At 40.6% G+C, this 22,458-nt stretch overlaps 1 protein-coding gene across 1 annotated transcript in view; it reads left to right on the top strand.

Annotated features, from left to right (window-relative positions):
• STK32B (serine/threonine kinase 32B) overlaps positions 1–22,458 on the top strand; it is a 256,531-nt gene that overhangs the window by 44,086 nt on the left and 189,987 nt on the right. The window contains exon 3 of the mRNA XM_067556403.1: positions 12,734–12,885. Within this exon, the coding sequence (XP_067412504.1) occupies positions 12,734–12,885 (152 nt within the window). The remainder of the gene's footprint in view (positions 1–12,733; positions 12,886–22,458) is intronic.

Raw genomic sequence — 22,458 nt, forward strand, 5'->3', positions numbered from 1 at the left:
TAATGAATTTAAGTTCCCAGGCTCATCTTTTGAAGGTGTTATGTAGGTTTGTTTGGAGGAAGAGGACTGAAAGGTCATATATGGAGTGATAGCTTTATGAAAAGTGTTTACTCATGGGTGATATGATGTTTTTGTCTCTTATCACTTTTATTTGTAAGTTCATTCAAGAGCATAGTGACTGTCTGGTTTCACCCACATAGTTATTGTTGCAGCATTTTATGTACTAGGTGAGGTATGCCACTTTGTGTGATAGGCATGTGTAGGACCCATGGATCTTGAAAGTTGTGCTGTGGAGGGGAGGGGGTTGATCATTGTAGCAGTGGAGATACTTTTACAGATTTTGCATCTGTTGTTTTGGCAGGGTCATGTGCCACTTTGAGTTGGTGTGTCCTGGTCTGTCAAGAGCTTGCTTCTGATGATGAGCTTGGTGAGTTTGGGGGATTGTTTGAAGGCCAGAAGGGTGGATTTAGAAAAGATTTCTTTCAGGGTGTAGTCGCCATCAAGTATGGGTTGTAGCTGTTTGATGATACTATATGAGGGTTCCAGTGTGGGATGGTAAATGATTCTGCTCCCCTCCGTCCCCCCAACATTGAAACTGGTTCTCCCAGGGAATGTGGGTGGACCTTTCCATGATGTGATCTAATTCTCTGGTGGAGTGTCCCTGTTTAGTGAAGGTGGTTTTAAATGTGTTTAGGGTGTTTCCAGACTTTCTCTTCAGAGCAAATTCTGTGGTATCTGAGTGTCTAGCTGTAGAAGCAAATGTCTTAGTGTTTCTGGGGTCAGTGGAAGTAACTGTGGTGATTTGTGGACTTCTTGCAGATAACCATTTGTAAGGTTTCATTGCTGAAGTTGATTGTGGTGTCCAGGAAGTTGATGCTGGTGTGGGAATGTTCTATAAAGAGTTGGATGGATGGATAGTGGTTGTTAAAGTTGTGGTGAAAATCTGAGGGACTTAGATCGTCTCTCCAGAGGATGAAAATATCATCAATGTATTCCAGGTATATCATTGGTTTCATGGTGCATTTCCCCCTCAGAAATCCTTCCTCTTGAAGAGGTTGGCATGTTGGGGAACCATCCTAGTAGCTATGGCTTTTCCCATGGTTTGGACACCGTGTTTGTTGTTAAATGTGAAGTTGCTGTGGGTGAGGATGAAATTGAAGAGTTTGGCAATGTGTTTGGAGTGGATTTCTGAGTGGTGTACATTAACATGTAGGTATCTGAGATTGGTAGTGATGTCATCATGGTCAGGGATGTTGATATATATGAAGGTGATATCCATGGTGGCAAGGAGGTGTTCCCTGGGAGGCTGTTAAGTTGCAGAGTTTCTGGAGGAAGTCAGTAATGTCTTGGAGGAAGCTGGCTCTTTGTGTGGTGAGTAGTTTAAATATGGTTTTTATGAGTCCTATATTCCTTCAGTAAGAGTACCATGCTCGGGTATGATGGCTCTGCCTGTGTTCTGTTGTTTGCATTTCTTGTGAAGCATGTAGAATGCCTCAGAAGGTTGGGGGGAGGGTTCATGGGGGATGAGGTTGTAGAGTTTCTCTTGGAGTTATTTGGGAACGATTTGTTGGTATCTTTAAATGCTTGTGTAAATTGTGGTGTGGGTCTCCTTTGAGTTCTTTATAGTAGGTGGTGAGAGTTGTCTGTTAGCCTCGTTGCTGTAGTCATCAGAATTAAAGACTACAATGTCACCTCCTCTGTCTGCTGGTTTGGTCATTACCTAGTGATTAGATTTTAGAACTGTATAGATATCCTGTCAGTGGAGAGATTGTGGTAGATGCAATATTTGTTGAGAATAGCACTATTGATTTTTTTTTTCCTGAAGCAATGGATGTTATGAGCCAATGTGTAGTTTCATCCGCTGGAAAGTGTCCCATCAAATTATTATTTTTTCTTATGACTGTCAGTGAGGATGTGGTAGTTGTGGGTGATATCATCTTTGTTGTGAAAGAATTCCTTGAGTTGGTGTCAGCAGAAGAATTCTTCTAGTTCTCCACATGTTAGTATGGTATCAGATTCTGTAGTGGGGAAGAAATTGAGTCCCTTGGCGAGTACAGATACTTCAGTTCCAGTTAGAGGCATTCTTGATACGTTGATGATAAGGTGTTGTGTATTGTTCACGTGGGTATCATGGTGACTCCAGATGTGGTTCCAATTTTTGTGTTTATGTTGGATGGGTGTCATCAGGCTTTTTTAATAGTTGTTTTGTATTTCCTGAATTATTTCCAGGTAAGTTTCCTGATTTTTCCTTCTGGTGTGTGCGAGCATTTGATAATTTCATGTTTGAGGTGCTCCCTTCTGGAGTATGTAAGGAAAAGCTGATGGTTCCTCAGTGTTTTCTGAGGCTCTTCTGCAGAGCTGTTCTGCACACTTGGAATTGTGTGTAGCGGTCAGAGGGTTATACATGGTGAGTCCTCTGGGGATGATGTTTTCTTTCTTGTGCCTCCTCAAGAGGTAGATTTTGCTGTTCAGTATGGCGTCTTTCTTCTTATTGTGAAATTTCCATTTTGTTATTCCCCCTCTTCTGGCCACCCCAGCCTCTTTTGTCTTGTGACAGCTGTAGGATTTTTTTATGACACTCCCTAACTTTATATTTTACTGCTACTGGAATGCAGTCTCTATGTAGATATATCTTAAAATTAGAGTGGTTGCTACAGCAACCTTAGGCCTCTGCAGAGGGCTGCAGGTGGCAGCTGATATGACAGCCAGACAGAGACTTTACACAGCTCAGCATGCTTTTGTGCGCAGAGCTGAAGGTGAGTCTCTCCATCAATTCTCCTTCTCTCCCGCCCTGGAGCTAACTCTCTCAGCAGCTAGCCTGTCTCCCCAGAGGCAGCTTCAAAAAACAACAAAGCATTTTTTACTGACTTTTGTTGACATCCCGGTGCCAGTTTATCTTCCATATTTTACTGCAATAGTACTTGTTGTATGAGAACTCACAGGCCATTCAGAAGATAGAAAGATGAGCTCTTGAGATATAAAGACCTGAGAAGTGGCCCCCAGACTTTCAAATGAGCCTGTACCAACATGCACCATTCTCTTAAAGGAGCATTATCTCTATCAAGATTGACAAGGCAGATGCAGTCTTGTAACTACAGTAGTAGTTCTTTTACTAGAGAAAGTGAAAAGATATACCACAATGGCTGTGAGCAGGATAGAAAAAGGGCCAGGGATGTGGGGAGGTGAAACAAGGAGTAAAATCCTGAAGTAAAAAGGTTTACTTACCCTGCTCATAAAGAGGCTCCTCTGACAGCTAAGGCTGCAATTCAGCACAGGATGTGCTTAAATACTGAGTGACCTAAATTCTGAGCCTGGTTTAGGCAGTGATTTAGGACGGTACCCAAGCATATGTGTGCCTTTAGACAAGTGAGCAGTCCCATTGGCTTTGTCCCTAACTTGCTCTATGGCTTTGGGTAGCTCACTTTCCCAGTTTTCTTATCTGTACCACAGGGCATTGATATTTACTCACCTTTCACAGTGTTTTAAGATCACTGTGTGAAGGGCACTTTCCAGGTTCAAGGCAGTGTACTATTAACATTCCTTGTAATACCCAAAGCTGGCCAAGTCAGAAATTCCTCAGGAATAGCCTTCTCCTTGGTAGTCAGTATTTCTTTTCCTGCTTTCAGTAACCTATAGAAAGTCCAGCTGGGTGGGAACACAATTTAAAAAAATCCATTCAAACTGCAAATTCCTAATATTAGTCCAGGTAATTGTTGTTTTACTCCCTGTCAAATATTGTAATTGTGTGCTTGCATTTAATCTAGCTAGATTTTCTTAATAGCTCTGTAAAATATGATTCTAGTCAAACAAATTATAGTAAAAATTATTTATTTGGATATTCAATAAATCAAATATTGACTAGGAATGAAATACTATAATTTTCATTTAGCTTTACTACAGATGTAGCCATGTAATTGTAGGCTCAGACTGTCAGGATAATTTGTATTCAGGTTCAGGGTCGCCTTTCCAGGGATATTATTGTACCAGACGTCTTCAAATTCTCTGTTCAAATTATCAAGTACATTGAACAGTCTGCAGGAGCAAGCCTATCCATTTTGCCAGCCAGGGCAGAAAACGTTTTTGGGTTCACGACCCTGCCAGCAGCCAAACCAAAAAGAATAAAAAATATTCCATATATTCAAAACACCACCCCACAGCCAGCCAATCAGAGTGGAAAAAACAACAACAAAATAAAAAGGCCAAATAGTGTGGCACTTCCTAGAAATTGGTACCCAGGGTGACTGCCCTGCTTACCTGTCCCTAGAACAAGCCCTGACAATCTGACTTCCTTAAATTAAATTATGATTTGAATGTACAAACACTTCCTTCTCCTATTTGTCTCAGGTATTGAGACACATGGATTGGATCTGATTCTTATTTGGCACTGGTGTAAATCAGGAATAGTTCTATTGAAGTCAAGGGAGCTACACTGGTGTAACAAGGATGTGAGATCAGAATCAGTCCTTCAGTCACAGAGCCTGTTTTACTGAATAATCTGCAAAGTATTTTCTAATAATCTGCAGTTTATCCAACAGCATCATATAGCGCAAGTGCAGAATAATAATTTTTCTTGATAACATGACCACATATATTTTTGAGCTTGAACTGACATGAGAAGATACTGGGCCAGATGCTTTGCCTCTGTTCCTGCAGTTTTATATTGGACAGGCCTTAAAAGGGCAGCTGTGGGTTCCCTGGGACAGGCAATTTCCCTAGTAGCATAAAGCCAGGTCTACAATACCCTCTCCCCACCCCTGTGTAAGTTTCTCCATGGCTAGGGCAACCTAGCTGAGACCAAAAACGTTAGTGGCTCAGGGCATGAGAGGACAGATCAGTAGTGGAGGGTAGATTCTGTACCATACACACCTCTAGTGTCTATTGTCTCAGCTAGTTCATCCCAGACATAGACAGGAACAATTTAGTTGGGACTAAGTGTGTGGGGACAGAGTACCTCACCCCTGCTTCCAGTTGGGTCTCCCCTAGGCAGCTGTTCGGGAGCCCAGCATGAAACATCTGGAATTGCAACTCTCCTGGGTAGATCAGAGACTTAACAGGTTTATGTTCTCCAGCAGGGAAAGTGACTCTCAGCAATCCCCATTGTTGGTGGGGAAAGTGCTTGTTTAGGGCCATTTGAGTAGGTAGGGATCCTGCATAGCACAGTGAGTCTTTCCCCAGGGTACAGATAGCAGATTAAAACTGGCTAAAGGACAAATTCTGCCTTCTTTTTATACAACAAATCCTCTTCCAGGTTCCATTATGCAACGTGAGGGCCAGGTAGAATTGCAGTCTCTGCACTCACGGGACTTATTGAGCAGGGGCAGTAAACTAGATCTCAAATGAGTTGTAATGGTGTGTGTCCTCCCTTTGCATGCTGGGGAACTCAGAGGCAGAATGCAGCTCAGCACTGGACTTTACTTTGGATTGTGCACCAAAGGCACGATCTAGCCCTGAAGTCACAATTACATCAGTTTCACTCTCCAGCTGGCTCCATGGGGAAGGCAACTCTGTATGAATATGGCCCTTGTCAGATTCTTTATCAGCTGCTAGCTTTAAGAGAACAGCAATAGTGGAAACAAATTAGTCTTTAGATTTTATCAGGTGAAAGGGACTGTTCCACCTCCTGGTGATAGCAGCTCAGGCATGTAGAAACAACTCTCTCTCTGTGGCTGGAACCTTTTCATAATGGAAATTTTAAAACTAAGCATCACATACCCCCAAAATCAAACTGATAGGAAAATTCAGCAGCTGTCACTGATACTGAAGCCGAAGGTACCAATTGTGCAGAGCGGTAATTACTGATTTGCTCTTAATGATATTCAAAGGAAATTCTAAATGCATAACTTTTGTAATTTGAGCCCAACAGGTGCAGAGTCCCACACTTATGTGCAAATGATGCAACTCTGCACCTGCCTCCTCATTTACACATCAGTTAGCCTGTTTCTGTTTACAAATGTTGGATTTGTGTTCCCATTTTTGTTGTTGCACTTGTTGTGCCCATGTTTCAAAATGTCTCCAAGCATTTGAAAGTATTTAAGCAACACAATAATTTCTCATTAAGACTCCATGTACACTGAAGCTTGTGAATTTTTTCCCACCATCCCTATAACATTGGTGCAGCTTCATTGGTGAAAACAGCACTGCCAGCCGCCTTTTTCCATGTTATTCAGCAGAAGGCTAGAGAGCAGCGTGGTAAAAATACCAGTGAGAGGTCTACAATATCACTCATGGCAATGCCATATAATGACTCTGTGGGGGTCATGGTGGGTAATCAGCTGAGTATGAGCTCCTAGTGTAACACTAGGGCCAAAAGGGCTATCCTTGGATGGAACTACAGTAGAAGAAGAGAGGTAATTTTACCCCTGTATCTGGCACTGGTGCGACCACTGATGGAATACTGTGCTTATTTCTTGTGTCCACAATTCAAGAAAGATTTTGAAAAATTGGAGAGGGTTCAGAGAAGAGCCACAAGAATGATTAAAGGATTAGAAAACTTGCCTTATAGTGAAAGACTTAGGGAGCTCAACCTCTTCAGTTTAACAAAGAGAAGGTGAAGAGGTCACTTGATTATAGTCTATAAGTACCTACATGGTACTCGTTGCCATTTGATAATGGGCTCTTCAGTCTAGCAGAGAAAAGTATAATATGATCCAGCGGCTGGAAGCTGAACAAAATCAGACTGGAAATACAGTATAAAATTTTAACAGAGAGTGATTAACCATTGGATCACTTTGCCAAGAGACACGGCTGGATTATCCATCACTGGCAACTTTAAAATGAAGATTGGATGTTTCGTCTAGAAGATATAACCTAGGAATTATTTAGGGGAAGTTCTATAGCTTGTGTTACACAGAAGGTCACACTAGATGATCACAGTGGTCCCTTCTGGCCTTGAAATCTCTGAATGGTGGGAGATTTTTACAATAACCTCAGTGTAGACACAACCTTGATTCCATAATTTTCCTCAAAATATCCAAAGTATTTTAATGAAAACTCTCATTAATCGCAAAGAAAATTATATGTTAAAAATGTGTAGGAACAAGTTGTTATAGCAATGGCTTTTAATTTTTTTAAAAAAGACATGTCTTTACAAGTTACACATGTATCCTTTAATAACAGAGGATCTAATCCCATCATGATTACCTCCATATAGCTCAACCCCCTCATCGTCCGTGTGAGTGGAGAGAATCCAGCACCTTTCAGGAGCAGATTCTCATTTAAAACACTTTTAAAATCCATTTAAACACAATATTTATAAAAGTGAACTTAATTTCAACTGTTAGAGCAGATTTGACATAGCTGGGTGGATGATTCTATATTGCTATTTTAAGACTGATTCCTGTCGCTTTTAAACTATAACACCTTACTCTATGAGCCGTCTCACTGAAATCTTAACATGGCCCTTAGTAAGCAGACTCTCAATATAACAGAACAGGTAGCTTCTGAGGAAACCCAACAAGCCTGGCCAAGAGTTAGAAGGAAAAGAGCAAGCCACATGTTCATGTAAGTGACTGACTTCCGGGTTTTAGGTGGGGAGCAAAAATCTAGTAGTGTTTGATTTACATGGTGCATTGGGAAATTGGTTTGGAACATCTAGCATTCTATAAGCAGTTACTTAATTTCAGATGGGGAATCAAGAATCTCTACTGAATCTCCTGCTTTTTACACTCCTGCAGCGCCTGGACAAGTTTGAACATTTTCCTCTCTTTTAGCTTCCCTTATCCATCTTTTAATGCTCTCATAGTCTTTTTTCTATTATTATTATTATTCCCCCCCCGTTCCATATATGTGTAACAGCTTATGTTGCATCAGCAGTGACATGTTGGCATTCAGCCTGTAGTTATCCTGAGTTCTTTCACTAACAATCAGACTTCCATTGACTATATCAGGGAAAAAACACCTGAAGCTTTTATCGCACCCCATTATACATCGTTGGTAATTTTGGCCAAATCTTTATCATCCTTGTTTTAATTAATTAAATAGATCCTTTCTATCATTAAGAAAGGCAATCAGAAGCTGCATTTATTCACACCTAAATGTCTGACTTTAACTATATGTTAATAGAATACAATGCCTTAGGACTTGTTGAAGTCAGAGCCTGGTATCACCACCTAGAGTCAGTGATCTCTGCCATGCTGCCCAATGGCAAGAGTCATTGGCCAGATGTAGGGGAACCTGGATCCTCCCTGCTCCACCAGGTTCCAGGCCAAGACCCTGTGAATAATAGCTCAAATATGTGGCCTAGGGGCAGGCACCCTTATGCCGATTCCCTGGAACACTTCCTATCCCAGCCTTGGGGTGAAGGGCCTGTGGCACTTTGGCCATGGGGCTTAGTCTGTCAGCCGTGTGGCGCCTCAGTGGTTTCTCTGCAGGAGCTTTCAGCACACAACTGTTCTCTGGTTCTGTCCACCCAGAGCAAGCTGAGATGCTCCCTTTTGAGCCCAGCCTCCAATGTGAGCATGCCCAGCAGGTGCAGCTGGGCATAGCCTTCCAGGACTGGAGCTCTTCAACCCTTAGCCCACCAGTTTGGGCACTGCACACCACATCACAGGACAAGATTATGTCTCAAGGACACAGCCCATAGCAACTGGCAACCTGTTGCTGCCCTATCCCAAAGCTACCCTGGAAAGGAAATGTGACTCAGGTCCTGTTCCCCATTTCCTCTCAGGGAATGAAGGAAGTAATTTACTGATGGTCAATAACTGTTCTGCTGGCTGGAGCATTGGGGATGCTACCAAGGTTTTAACCCATTCCCCGCCCTCCCGCCTGATTCTCTCCCCAGCTGCTTTGGTGTGGAGGTCTAAGTAGTCAGACAGCTCCCATTATCCCTTCAGATCTGGAACTAGGTCCAAGATGCTCCTGCATGAGTGACAATCCATTACAATGAGATGAGGGGGTTTAACTTCTCTGAATCCTCTCTAATCCACATGAGTAATGTTGGATTTTAAGCGTGCATACTAATTTTAAACATACTTTATAAAGCCACACAATTTCTTTTTTTGTCAGTATTTTGTTTGACTTTTCAGCACCTATCTTCCAATTTTAGGCACTTCACCATTTTAAAAACAATATTTAATAAAAAACTTTAAAATCCTGTAGCAAATATATCATACCCCCCAGATGTATAATAGCTCCAATGCAAAACAAATAGATCACATTCTCGTAAAACCCCTCCTGTGCAGTTGCCCAAGAAAAGTGATGGGTTTTGCAGAGTGGCTGGAAGTGTGAAAAATCTGGGCTGTGATGGTCATGGGGGAGAAACAGATTCCAAAGGTGAGTATCCTTCACAGAAGATGGAGCTGCTGGCAGGGTCTCTTTTTGAAACTAAGGATATGGAACTCCCATACCTCCACTGGTCACAGCTATGAGAGTATCACACAGGGTGAGAGGTTTTCTTAAGTAGAGCTGGTTGGGAGATTTTAGACACAATGTTTTTCATCTGAAAATGCCAAAACATCAAAACTGAAACTTATCACAGGAAAGGGCCAGTTTCAATAAATTTCCCATATCAAAAAAAATTTTGGACAATAGTTTTGAAAATGGCGAAATAGCATGTTTCAACATTTTTAAATGAAAAAGTTCAGTTTTTCAGTTTGAAACTTGTTTTGTTATTTGTCAATTTATAGGGGGGGAAATTAAAAGGTTGAAATCAAAAACAAAAGCTTTGGTGTTATTGAAATGAAATGTTTCTATTGTCTTGATCTGAATTTTTTTCAGATTTTTAGTTAATGAAGATCTTTGAGATTTCAACTCTTTCCGCATTCCAAATTGTGACAAGCTTTTTGAAATCTGGAAAATTCATGTGGGATGCGAAACCATTTCCCTCATAGCTCTAGTTTTAAATATCCAGGTCCCAAATCACTTATGGCTTTAAATTATTGGAAGCTAGTGCTGATCATGTGCCATTAGTGACAATTTGCCTCTTTGAGGCATATCATTTAATTTGTGAGTGGCCATATTCAGCCCTAGTTCAGTTTTTGGTTGGTCTCAGTGCAGCCTCGAATATACTAAATTGCAATAATTGAACCTCAGTGACAAGAATAGCAGGATCCACATCTTTTTGAAAGGTACCCCAGACAGAAGAAAGTGCTCCTAACTACCGCTGCCTTCTGAGCATCTGGGAGTAGCCAGGATTTAATAATATTTCCAGATTGAAAATTTTAATTGTTTATAAAAAGTGGTCATACTCCCTGAATCATATGTGTTGATCTAATCATCAGCTCCTCTGGCTGCTTTTCCAGTTTACCAATATTACCTTAGTCTCTCTGGTCTGAGCATTATTGGCTAGCTAACCATCATCCAATCCCCAATCTTGTGTAGACAATGGGTTATTCGTTCCACTGCATCAGTTGATATTCCTCAATCAAGTTTGTGTTGTACAACTACTGTATTTTACAGACATTTTAAAATAAACATATATGTAAAGTAAATATCCTGAGCACTCTCTGTAAAAGCGCTTTATAGATTAAACAGTTCTAAGATTTAATTCCACTACCTTTTCCTTCTTTGAACCTTTCCACCTGTGTTGTGATGCCCACAAGAAAACAATCAATTTATGATTTCTTGATGAGCAGATGGAGATAATTGGCACTGGTTTTATCTTAAATTGCACATATATATAAATATATATTATATATGTGATTTTTATATATTTGATTCTATCCCTCTCCCTGCCCTTACTCTTTGTATGTCATGATTTCTGAGGGCTAGATTCTGATCCCTTTACTCATGTTGATCAATACTTTACCCCAGAAATATTCCCCTTGAAGTCACTGGGATTACGCATGGTGTAAATTGCTATTCAATGTGAGTAAAATCCCTTAGATTGTCCCTCCCCCAAAAAACTTGCAATGGGTGAGACTGTTTGGTGCAATTCTGAAAGGTGCTGCATAGCAGTGGTTCTCAACGATAGGTACACGTATCCCTGGGGTACGTAGAGGTCTTCCAGGGGCTACGTCAACTCATCTAGATATTTGCCTAGTTTTATAACAGGCTACGTAAAAAAGCACTAGTGAAGTCAGTACAAACTAAAATTTCATACAGACAATGACTTGTTTATGCTACTCTATATACTATACACTGAAGTGTAAGTACAATATTTATATTCCAATTGATTTATTTTATAACTAGTTGGTAAAAATGAGAAAGTACGCAAGACAAATCAGACCCCTGAAGAGGGTACAGTAGTCTGGAAAGGTTGAGAGCCGCTTCTACGCAGAACCTGCAGTCCAGAGGGAGGCAGTCCTAAAGTGACTTTAAGCTATCTTTGCACCCTCCAAACCCTTGGCTGCTCTGGAGCATGTGAGATAAATTAGTCGTGACAGGCCTAAGTTATGGCAGCCTCCTCGATTGCAGAACTGTATGTAATCTTGGAAGTGCTCTATGTCCTCTGGCCCCATCTCTGACATGTCCTCCTGCCCCCAGAAAATGCTCCCTACACCAGGATATGCAAGGAATAATCAGAAAGCAGCTTTGGCTGTCTTGGATGGTTCCTGCACTAGGGAATTTCTCCCTTAGCTAGATACAGGGCTTTTAAACCCTTATAAAAATCTTATTTTTATGTGGCATAAATTGTCCAGAGCAGAAATGAATTTCAGTTTCATATATAATGTTATAGTGCTTAGTACAATACTTAGTGCAATGGGACTTTGAATTTGTCTGCAGCCTGTGCATGCCACTGTAATGTAAATACTAAATAGGGAATAACATGGTAAATTCTAGCAGAAAGTATGTTAGAACATCTTCAAGGGGGTGGCTTTGAAAAACCCTGCAGAACAAGAGCATTCAATGGGAAAGCTTTTTCAGTCAATCCGTACCCGCATAGTTTTGCTGCTGTATTTAGCACTCGTTGTGAATGTGAGATCACTCTCCGCTTTCAGGCCAAGATGCATTTTAAATTTACGTTCCAATGTTGCCACAAATTGCTTTTTAAAGTGATGGCTCTTAGAAATGTCTGCTATTTAAGAATGTGGTAGTCAGTCCGTTCTGGATCAGAGCTAAGATAGCCTTAAGGCTAATGAAGGCAGAGAATAGTATTTTCTCACACTAGATTACCACTTTGCATTAGTTTGTTTTACTCTTTGAGTCTATAAGGCTGTGAAAGAAACCAAACAAAGTGATTTATGGTGTGAGGCTAAATTATTGCAATGGTCTCTTTTGGCCTTAAAATCTACAATAATCCAGTCTGAGCAAAGATTATCTTTCCCTTAACAATTGTTATGGGAAAATAGCTCTGATATTTAGATGATCTTTTGTAGCACATTATCCAAGGAAATGATGATTATGCTATAGTCAAGGTATGTGCCTGTGCTTTTGTGAATGAGGACACTGGACAGTTTTTTCTTTAAACTAAGGGGACAGTGTGACCTTAAGGCTAGAGCACTGGACTGGGACTCAAGAGACTGAGTTCTATTCCTTGCTCTGCTATTGGCTTGCTGGATGACCTTGGGCAAGTCACATTGCCTTGCTGTGCCTCAGTTTCCACGTCAGTAAAATGGACATAATAATACCTCCTTTGTAAAGTCATTTGAGATCTAGTCATGAAAAGTGCTATATAAAAGCTAAGTTGAGGTCTCACTCAGGATCCTACTGGTTAGCAGTATTTACTCCTCCTCAAAATCTTAGAGTAACTATCATTATTCAAGAAGGATTTTTTAAAGTCACAATGTTATATTTTTCTGAGATTCCAAAAGGAGGCAGCTGTGAAACTTCTGTTTTTAACTTTGCTGTCTATTAGGTGTGCATTGTGCAGAAGAGAGACACCAAGAAAATGTATGCCATGAAATACATGAATAAACAAAAGTGCATTGAGAGAGATGAAGTGCGGAATGTCTTTCGGGAGCTACAGATCATGCAAGGCCTTGAGCATCCCTTCCTAGTCAATCTGTGGTAAGCAAACTTTTAAAATTTTATCATGCTCCTTAGGTTATCTCCTTATTGCTGAATCAATTCAAAGGGCAGGGAGTTGAAATCTTGAAAGGATTCTTGGAGCTTTTTTTTTTTTTTTTAAGCTCATTTAATTTTTTCTGTGGTTTTGCCTCCATAAATATTTTAAAGGTGCCCTTTCATGTTGGAATGGTTAAACATAACAATTTGCCTTTTTTACTTGCTGGTATGTTTTTCTCTCTCAATTGTTACAGTAGCTGTGTGCAACAAAGTTGGTCTCCCATGGTTTATCATTTTTTTTTTATGCTAGTTTTGCTAGGCATGTGATTACAATATTTTGGTATATTGAAACCACATTGTGAATACTTATAAGGATAAAATATGCTTTGAGGAAGGAACTATCTATTGATGCAGATGAAACTAAAGGAGGAAAAGCTTATTGTTTCAGGATGGTTAACTAGGCAGCCCATGAGACTGAAATTCTGGATCAGATGCAGTTTGTATATAATACACACTCCCACACACAGAACTGAATATGTCAGTGAACATGTCCTTTCCCTATCTTATCTTGTCAATGCCAACTACAGTATCCCCAGAAGCTTTTCCCCTTTTTAATGTCTTTAAGGATTATTTTCTACTAGATAAAATGGCTGTTTTCTTCTCTGGTTGACCACCATACAGTGTACCTTGTACAACTGCAACAAATTACCCAGTTATTCTGGATGTTGAATTCATAAAACTGAGAATAATGGATGTTGTACACAGCCACTGTGATAATAAAGATAGTAATAGGAAGTTTGAATGTAGCTGGGAGTTGCAGAAGTCTGGAATAAGGAGAATAACAAGTATCGTTCAACAGATGAAAAGTTCAAAAGAAGGTGGCCGGACACCACTGATGATTCAAGTATTTTCATAGCTATGGCAATAGGGAAAGGATTTTACTGTATAACGTGTCCTATCTTTATGGGTAACAGAATCTCTATCATTCCCCAAATTACTCTTCTGTTATGGAAAATAGTATGGCTGGGAATAGCATTAAAACATCTATCCCACCACAAGCACTTTGAGGCCTCCACCATTATGGTATGTGAGTGTCCCAGACTCACATGGTGGATCTGAGAATATTTTGGCAAAGAAACAATGAGTGGATCCAGATATTCATCTGGCGACTTCATAAACTATACTGCATATATCTCAAGACATTGGCAATGAGATGCAAGTTTTTCATCTCTGAATTGAAAATAACCTGGATTATTTGCTATAGGGATCAAAAGTCATAACCTTTTCATAGCTCTTTAGTTAGCGGGTAGGTTCCTGGTCTGCAGGTTACTATATTATGAACAACAGTCTGTTTTGCTTCGGAGTGTTGCCAGTGCTGTTTTTCTTGAATCTTTGGTGTTTAGCTGCACTGGCAGAGAATGCAGCGTGTTGATTCAGCAGAGCTTGATGTTGTTCATAAAGAAAGACCACAGGCTTGGTTCAGGGGCAAAGATGCTTGGCCATGTTTAGTGTCGACAGAGCACAGGCTAGCGCCATATAGGAACTACAGGTACGCTAACACACATGGCCATAACAAGGTACCAGTTCAGTCAGCACACCAAGATGCTGTCCCCTAGAAAAGCACAAAGATGCCCCTCCTATGACTTCTTCTTTTATACATTGATACAAACAAGTTATGAAATTACACTCCAGATGTTGTTAGTTACTACCCTTATGCTTGTACTTGTACTTGGTACTTTGAACATAATATCCTCATCCATTATCCTGTCATCCTCTATATCTTTGAGTAGTCAGTGTGTTCTTGTACCATCTCTTAAGAATGTGTTTACGTAGTTACTTGAGAACCCTGTTGTGACATTCCCCTGCACCCCATGCAGTATGGACTTGTGTGTAGCTGTGTCACCCCAATTTTTCACTCCTGGGCCCTGACTTAACCCACTTTGCTGTGTGAACCACCCACTCCTGGGTCAGCCCAGCCTCCTGAGAGTAATCTGTCTCTGACCTAGTGAAGGAGCGCTTCTGGCCAGCCATTCATGGGATAGACTCCAAGAAACCACCACCAGTCCCAGATGCAACCCCAGGAACTGCTGTCTTGCAGGATTCAGAGCCATACACTGCACCCTGCAAGCTCACTTACATTTGTCCGTCAATATATCAAAGAAATTGATGTGCACTAGCTCTGTCACTTTAAGTGAGGTCTCTGCACACATTCAATCTAAAATGTTTTAGATAAAACAACCAAATAAGTTTGACTACAGCAAGATTTTAAGTGAATATAAATCAGATTAATATAAATCAAGAGATTAATAATGTGTCAAGGAGTTGGTCACAATTAACTAAAAGATAATTTGCATCCTAAACTAAGATTAATATTTCTATAGCTTTTCAGTCTGATGTTAGCTTACCACACAGGCTGGCTGCGATGTCTCTAGCAACCAGGCCCTACCCCCCCTGCCTCTCTGTGGGTAGATTCTCAATCTTTGGTGTTGCTTAGAAGATGGATTCTAAGGGAGAGCCAAGGGACAAAGATGCTTCAGCTTTTAAGAAGTTTCCTCGACCCCCTCTGGGGTCAGCTGATCGTCCATGTCCAGCAATGGGCGTGATTTTTTTCCCCTCTTGAGCCAAAGTGTTCAAAGGTGCTTAGGACAGTCTATTGTTCCTGTATGCATGCCTCTGCGGGGCATGTACCTTCAGCTTTGTGTTTGTCTGCATCTATTCAAGCCACGTGAGACACACATTTGGGGATATGACCTAGCAGAGTTTCGTATCTGTACATATGTATGACATTGCAGGAAACATGCTACCATAACAATAATGTTCAGTATGTCCTGAGCATTCCAAAAATACCTTATATGACATACTTTGCATCAGACAATACACAGTTACACTGTAAGGGTGAACAAGAATGATCCACAAATCACGCCATAAGGGTGTACATGGGGTACAGTGTGTCACACCTGTGTGTTTCTGTACATCCTTTCAGGTCTGGAATGTGCTAACTTGGTTTGCTGACACCCAGTATTACTATTCTAATAAGGCCTATCCTAATTCACAGCCTTTGATTCTTACTGTTTAGCCATGCCTAGGGTTCCTGCAAGGCCTACACAGTTCTTAGCTGTCTTTCTGAATGGACAACTAATCTACCCTCTTCTTGCTGTCATTTCGCTCATTCTATATCTGCATGGGTGAATAATAGAGAGCTATCTGATACATTTGGTGTCAATATAGCATCTTTCGTGAACATGAAAGGTCAGTGTTTCTTCTAGTCTAGATGGGCACAATAGAACTGTGTATATATAGATATAATCAGTGATCCCTATTTAGGACAGAACCATTTTCTTACTGGACCATCAAACTGTATAAGATACAAGAAACTTTAGCAATATTAATAATGGATCAGTCCCAAAAATCAAACATTTGTTGTGAAACAAATTGTATGCTAGGTTTTGATCTCGTAACAGTAAGACTGAGTTATCACAGAATTGTAATGCCTGACAAATTCCTTTCCTCATTATTTCCCTTTTTCATGACACACATTAAACCTGGAACAGGCAAGACCACAAAACATATTCATTTTCATGACAAGTTTTGATGATAAATAATCTGTTTTTATGACACTTCTGAGACCATACGTGAATCCTCAGATCATGAGATTATCTATCATATGTACATGTTGCACTAACTGTGCTAGAGAAACTTAATATTATAAAATACAGGAAAATTTCAGGGCCAGAAGAAGACCAAAAATGGCTAGAGAAGTTCAAAAAGACCCGCATGATAAAAATGTTTAACAATGATCTAAAATTGGATAATAAATTGTAAAATTCTATCTAAGGTGCCTTTATGGCCTCCTTTACTGTAGTATCTGAGAATAAATACATCAACATGTGTGAGGTGTTCATACTTCCTCTGTGTGAGGTAGGGAAGCATTATCCCCATTACAGATGAGTGTCTGAGCTATACTGAGGTGAAGTGATTCACCCAGGGTCACACAGGATATCTGACAGAGCAGGGACTTGAAACCCAGTTTCCCAAGCACCAGGGTAGTGCCCTAAGCACTGGACCATCTTGCACAGGACTAAATCTAGTTGGCCTTTTCATAGACTGCATGATTCAAGAATCCTAAATGTATTTTGCGTGTATTTTACAGTATTGGGATTTGCTCTGTGTTTACCAGCAACAATCAGTCCAGTGGAACAAGTGGTCAGTGTGATGGATGGTGTTTAGAATAAAGATAGAAGTCAAATGAGCTTAGATACCAGCAAAACTGTTCTGTTGCTCAGCATAAATGTTAATGACCAGAGCTGGTCAGGAATTTTTCATCAAAATACAGTTTCCACAAAATCAAAATTTTCTGCAAAAAAAGATATAGGGTTTTCCATTGGGAAAATCAAAATGAAATAGTTTGTTTTGGGTCAGGTCAAACCAATTCAAAATCTTTTTTATTTTGGGTCAGTCTGACATTAACCCATGTTTGCCTGAGCTGCTGTGGTGTCTCATGCCCCCACACTTTTATATGGACTGGTCTTCTTGTCTGGACTACAACTTCTATGATGCACCACCGTCTCCTCTCTGGTTAAGACGCCTCAGTGCATCATGGGAGTCACATGACATGGTATATCATGGGAGTTGTAGTCCATCTGGGGACTCCTTCCCATACAGGAGATGAGGCATAAGGAACCCAAACTACAGCTCCCATGCCACAAGGCATCACAGAGGACACAGATAAATGTAGAACAAAACCAAAATGAAAAGCTTTCAGTTTAGGAATGTCAAAACATTTTCAATCAAAACAAAATGTTAAAACAACACTGGCTTTTCCAAATTAAAATGTTTTAGAATTTCTGTTCTGTGAACATTCAATATTTCAACTTTTTGGCCCAATTCAGGATGAAAATTAATTTCAAAATATTAGAATTTCCACAGGATGGAAATTCTGGTTTTTAACCAACTCTGTTAATAACATTTATTCAGTTAAATACATAATGACAACTCTCCTAACTTTTTTTTTTTTTAAAGCCTGGAAAACTGGGTTGACCTATGCGGTGAATACTCATCAAGCAAGATAACCGTTCTTTGTGCAATTAAATTTTCAAAGGGAAAATGTTCATTAGTAGCTCAACTCAAGATTTCATGATTTTTTTTTCACCCTCTGTAACACTACAACTGGAAAGCAGTTAGGTCTTGAGTCAGAAATTCACAAGAAAGTGATGAGAGGTAACTATGCAGTTTGTCTGTCAACACTTAAGATATTGGGTCAAATACTGTGATGGGGTTAAGGGCATTGAGGGCAATAACTTCACTGAAGTCAATGGATAACCCCAGCAGAGAATTTGTCCACTGCATAGAAAATACTCAGAATAGCTGTTCTAAACAAGATAGTGCCTCTGCTCTAGAAGAGCTGCATAATTTTTTTATGAGGCTCATGCATCTTGCCTCATTTTTATTAAATTCAACTCCACAAGCAGAACTTATAAATCATATTATTTGAACTATGAATAGCATTTCATAATATCTGATATAGAGAGAGGTCATTTCCCTCCACCCCTCCCCCAAATGTTAAATAATAGCCTGAGTGAAACTCAGTTTTTCAGAAAGGGTTTTGGGGTTTGATTTATAACCTACACTTAGCAAATAAAACTGAATAAATGTGTGTGAAGAGATGTGAGCCTTATAACCAACTTTCTCGGTTTTACATGCATTTCTGATAATAGAGATTTCTTTTTTTAATGAAAAGTGCCCTAGCTTTGCATCAGCTCTTCTCTGTATTTCAAGCACAGATGAATGAGCTGTAGAAATGCCAATTCTTAACGCAAGCTCGTGCTAAAACAGCAGCATGCAGCTCTAGACTTCAACATCTTACTTTATAGTGGTCTGTAATATTTTAGTGTTCTCTTTCTCCCTCCCACGTGTACACAGGGGTACTCTAGGTCAGGCTCTTTTGTCCTTCCTTAAAGGGCCCACAAACATTTCTCTTCCAATTGACATTAGAACTGAGTTGAGGACCCAAGTTTAAACCCCCTATATACCAATTCTTTGCACTGCCTTTAGACTTGACACAACTTCTGAGTTTGAAGGGATTGACTAACTATTCCAAGAAAACCATAAAGACCCATTGCTGGCCATAGATCCTCCCTGCTGAACAACTCAGGTGTTGAAAATGGTATAACTGCTGGCACAGAAAGGAGACACATTTTCAGTACCATTCCTGAAAGTCTTACTGAGACCTGTGGAAACAATGGGGCAATCTTGCTTTTTTTTGACTTTGCTTAAAAACATAACTGACATTGAAAACGCATTGACAGGTTATGGGGAATATTATTATGAATCATGTTTATTTGGAAAATGCTTGAGGACCAACCCAGAATGGGGTCCCCATTATATTAGGCAGCATAGTAGATGGTCCCTGCCCCGAAAAGCTTACAATCTAAATAAAAAAGACAGACGCAGGCTGGGGGAAGGGGTAGAAGACAAAAGCAGAGTGAACCATGTGATGGCATCAGAAGGCATGTTAGTTCCATCGTGATTATTTTGACTGTATTTATTTAGAAGGGGATCTGCTAAGTGGAAAGAAAAGTCCTCCTCCACAACACTGGGTCCAGGGTAATCCTAGGGTGATAGGGGGCCCCCGGTTAGGCCCCACTTTACCCCCTTCCCTCCAGGGCAGCAGTTCCTGCTTTGGCTGCTTCTGCTTCTAGAAGCTGGAGTCTGTTGCTGGCTCCTTTGCAGTTTCGAGAATCAATCATTGTCAACGTACAGGTCATTTTTCTAGTCTGCTCAGAGCTATATGTTTAATGCATTTATACCATATAAAGTAGGATTGTTGGCTGCATTGTCAGAGGCGTGATATAGTTTGATATATTTTCCTTCCAACACTACACTATCTGGGATGTGTGTGTATTTCACAAGAAAAGCGTACAGGAGTCTCACCGGCTTTAGATTACTGGTGCAGGATGCTAGCCCATGTTAAAACTGCTTCAAATTCAATTAAAATTGGAAATAGCAAACTATAAAGGATATTAACTGTGGCCAAAATATGGATGAGTCTCACAGGTTCTTGGCAACACCTTGTGTGCTGCATTCATAATAACCGGGGTTATGCTATCAAATAAGTCAACTGTAATTTCTCTGTTTAACTCAAACATGAAGTGCTCCCCTTTGGAAAAAACACTAGGGGCCTCTTTTTCACATTTTTTTGCGTTTTCTCTGAGGTGGGACCTCCTCAACACTGGTTTTTGCACAGCAGTGTGCAACACTAAACCGGCATCAAAAGTGTATTTCTGGACAGTGAACAGTGTTTGGAGCGATATTTATTTATGTACATCATCAACCCAGGTTGTGAGCTGTCCCTGCATGGCTGCAGAGGCATAAAGAAGAAACTCTTCCCCACTCTTCCATGGACACACAGAGCCCCCTCACAATAGCAGTCGCTCTGCTCCCTGTGTCCTCAGGAGCAAGACTCCTCCTCCCCAGCTCCTTTTTGGAATGATCTACTCTATCCTAATGGATGGACTAGATTGTGCACTCCACATGCAGAGGGAGCAGCACTGGAAGACACAGTTCCTCCTGCAGGCACAGTCTTTCTGGGGATTGCCCTTGGGCTGCTCTCTGTTTCCCCCTGCACAGGGCTGTGACTTTAATCAAGCTGAAAGATTTGTAGCAAATGAATTCTAGAAGTATATTGGAAATAATTTCAGACTAAGATACTGCGGTGGTTAGTTAAGTTGTATTAACAGCGATGGAATAAAGGGGCCCATGTAGTCAGAGGTGTCAACCCTGTTTGAGGTATGGTATACAGAGAGCTTAGTCTGCTGAGTACCATGGCAAACACATCATTTGAATCTTTAATAAAAGATACAGAAAAGGAGGAAAAACAGTGAAAGCATTTGAAATGTGACGCATTCAGTCAGGCTTTCATTTTAACAACATCCCTTGTTTCCTTTCCCGTTAGCTGGAGAGCATTTAAAAAAAAAAAACACCTTGTCTGAAAGTCTTTCAAATTGGTAATAACTATCCTTCTTGGGGTGGGGGGGGAGAAAGTTAAATGAGATGGGCTGGAGCTGCTGCTGCTGTTGCTGCTGTTTAAAGCATGATCCCATTTCCTAAGAAGACAAAACAAACATTTAGCTGCCTTTTTTCTGATCACAGGCTTACAGCAGCGTTGCAAAATACGACATTTTGGCTGACTACGCCAGACCCTTTTTATACAGAAGGAAATAGGAGAGAGATAGGAAAGAGGAAAAAACGAGGTGGGGAAGGAAAAGGACATGCAGTGGGGCTGGTGGCAGGAGGGGGCAGGGAAGAGGCAGAAGTCTCACATACCAGGTGGTGGTTGGCTCTGGCTGAATTCCAGTAGAGGTGGTAATGTCGTCTGGGTCCCTCTAGCTGGCCTGGTCAGGTCAGGACATCTCTCAGGATCAGGATGACTAAGGCTCAGGGACCCAGGAGACAGTGGGAGTGGCAGCCATGATAGTGAATTTCACTCCTGTAGCCAATTTTTCTCCCAGAGTTTCTTTCTTTAAGGACCCCAAAAGGGTTGGCTAGCCAGTCTTCTCATTATTTGGTCCAACAGTTCGGCATAGTTTTCAACATACCAGTTTTGATTCACTGACCTCCAGTTCCATACATCTCTTGTTTACCAAGCATGATCTTAGCACAGTTCTTGAGTTACATCAGTGGACCTTTTTTGTTTGGACTAATTCACTCTTTTCCCATCAACATAAGTTGTTATAGGTTATTCATAGACTCCAAGGCCAGAAGGGACCATTGTGATCATCTAGTCTGATCTGCTGTATAACACAGGTCATAGAACTTCCCCTAAATAATTGCTAGGGCAGATCTTTTAGAAAAAAATCCAACCTTGTTTTAAAAATTGTCAGTGATGAAGAATGCACTTTGCCCCTGGGCAAATTGTTCCAAATGGTTAATTACTCGCTCTTAAAAAAGTATGCCTTATTTCCAGTTTGAATTTGGATTGTGTTTTACCTTTTTCTGCTATCCTGAAGAGCCCCGTATTAAATATTTGTTCCCCATGTAGATACTTATAGACTGTTAACCTTCTTAACCTTCTCCGTTAAGCTAAATAGTTTGACTCCTTAAGTCTTTCTCTATAAGACTTATTTTCTAATCCTTTAATCATTCTCATGGCTCTTCTGTGAACTCTGTCCAATTTATTAATATCCTTTTTGAATTGTGGGCGCCAGAAATTGACACAGTATCTCAGCAGTGGCTGCATCATTGCCAAGCAGATATAAAATAACTTCTCTACTCCTTCTCAAGATTCTTCTGTTTATGCAGCCTAGGGTTGCGTTCACACTTTTGGCCACAGCGTCACACTGGGAGTTTATATTCAACTGATTATCCACCATAACCCACAAATCTTTTTCAGGCTACATCTTCACTGACGGCAGCAAATTCGCTGCCGTCAGATTGACTTATCTGAATCGACTGAGCGGTCAGTGAAGACCCGCTCAGTCGATCCAGAAATCGACGTATTAAGACCACCTTTTCAAGTGGCGCAGCAGTGAAGACGGCTCGTGGAACAGAAGCACAGAAGTCGACGGGAGTTACGCAAGT

The sequence above is a fragment of the Emydura macquarii genome, unplaced genomic scaffold, assembly GCF_026122565.2.
Source record: "Emydura macquarii macquarii isolate MOO-44397 ecotype Brisbane River unplaced genomic scaffold, CSIRO-AGI_Emac_v2 contig_1768, whole genome shotgun sequence".
In the NCBI taxonomy this organism is placed as follows: Eukaryota; Metazoa; Chordata; order Testudines; family Chelidae; genus Emydura; species Emydura macquarii.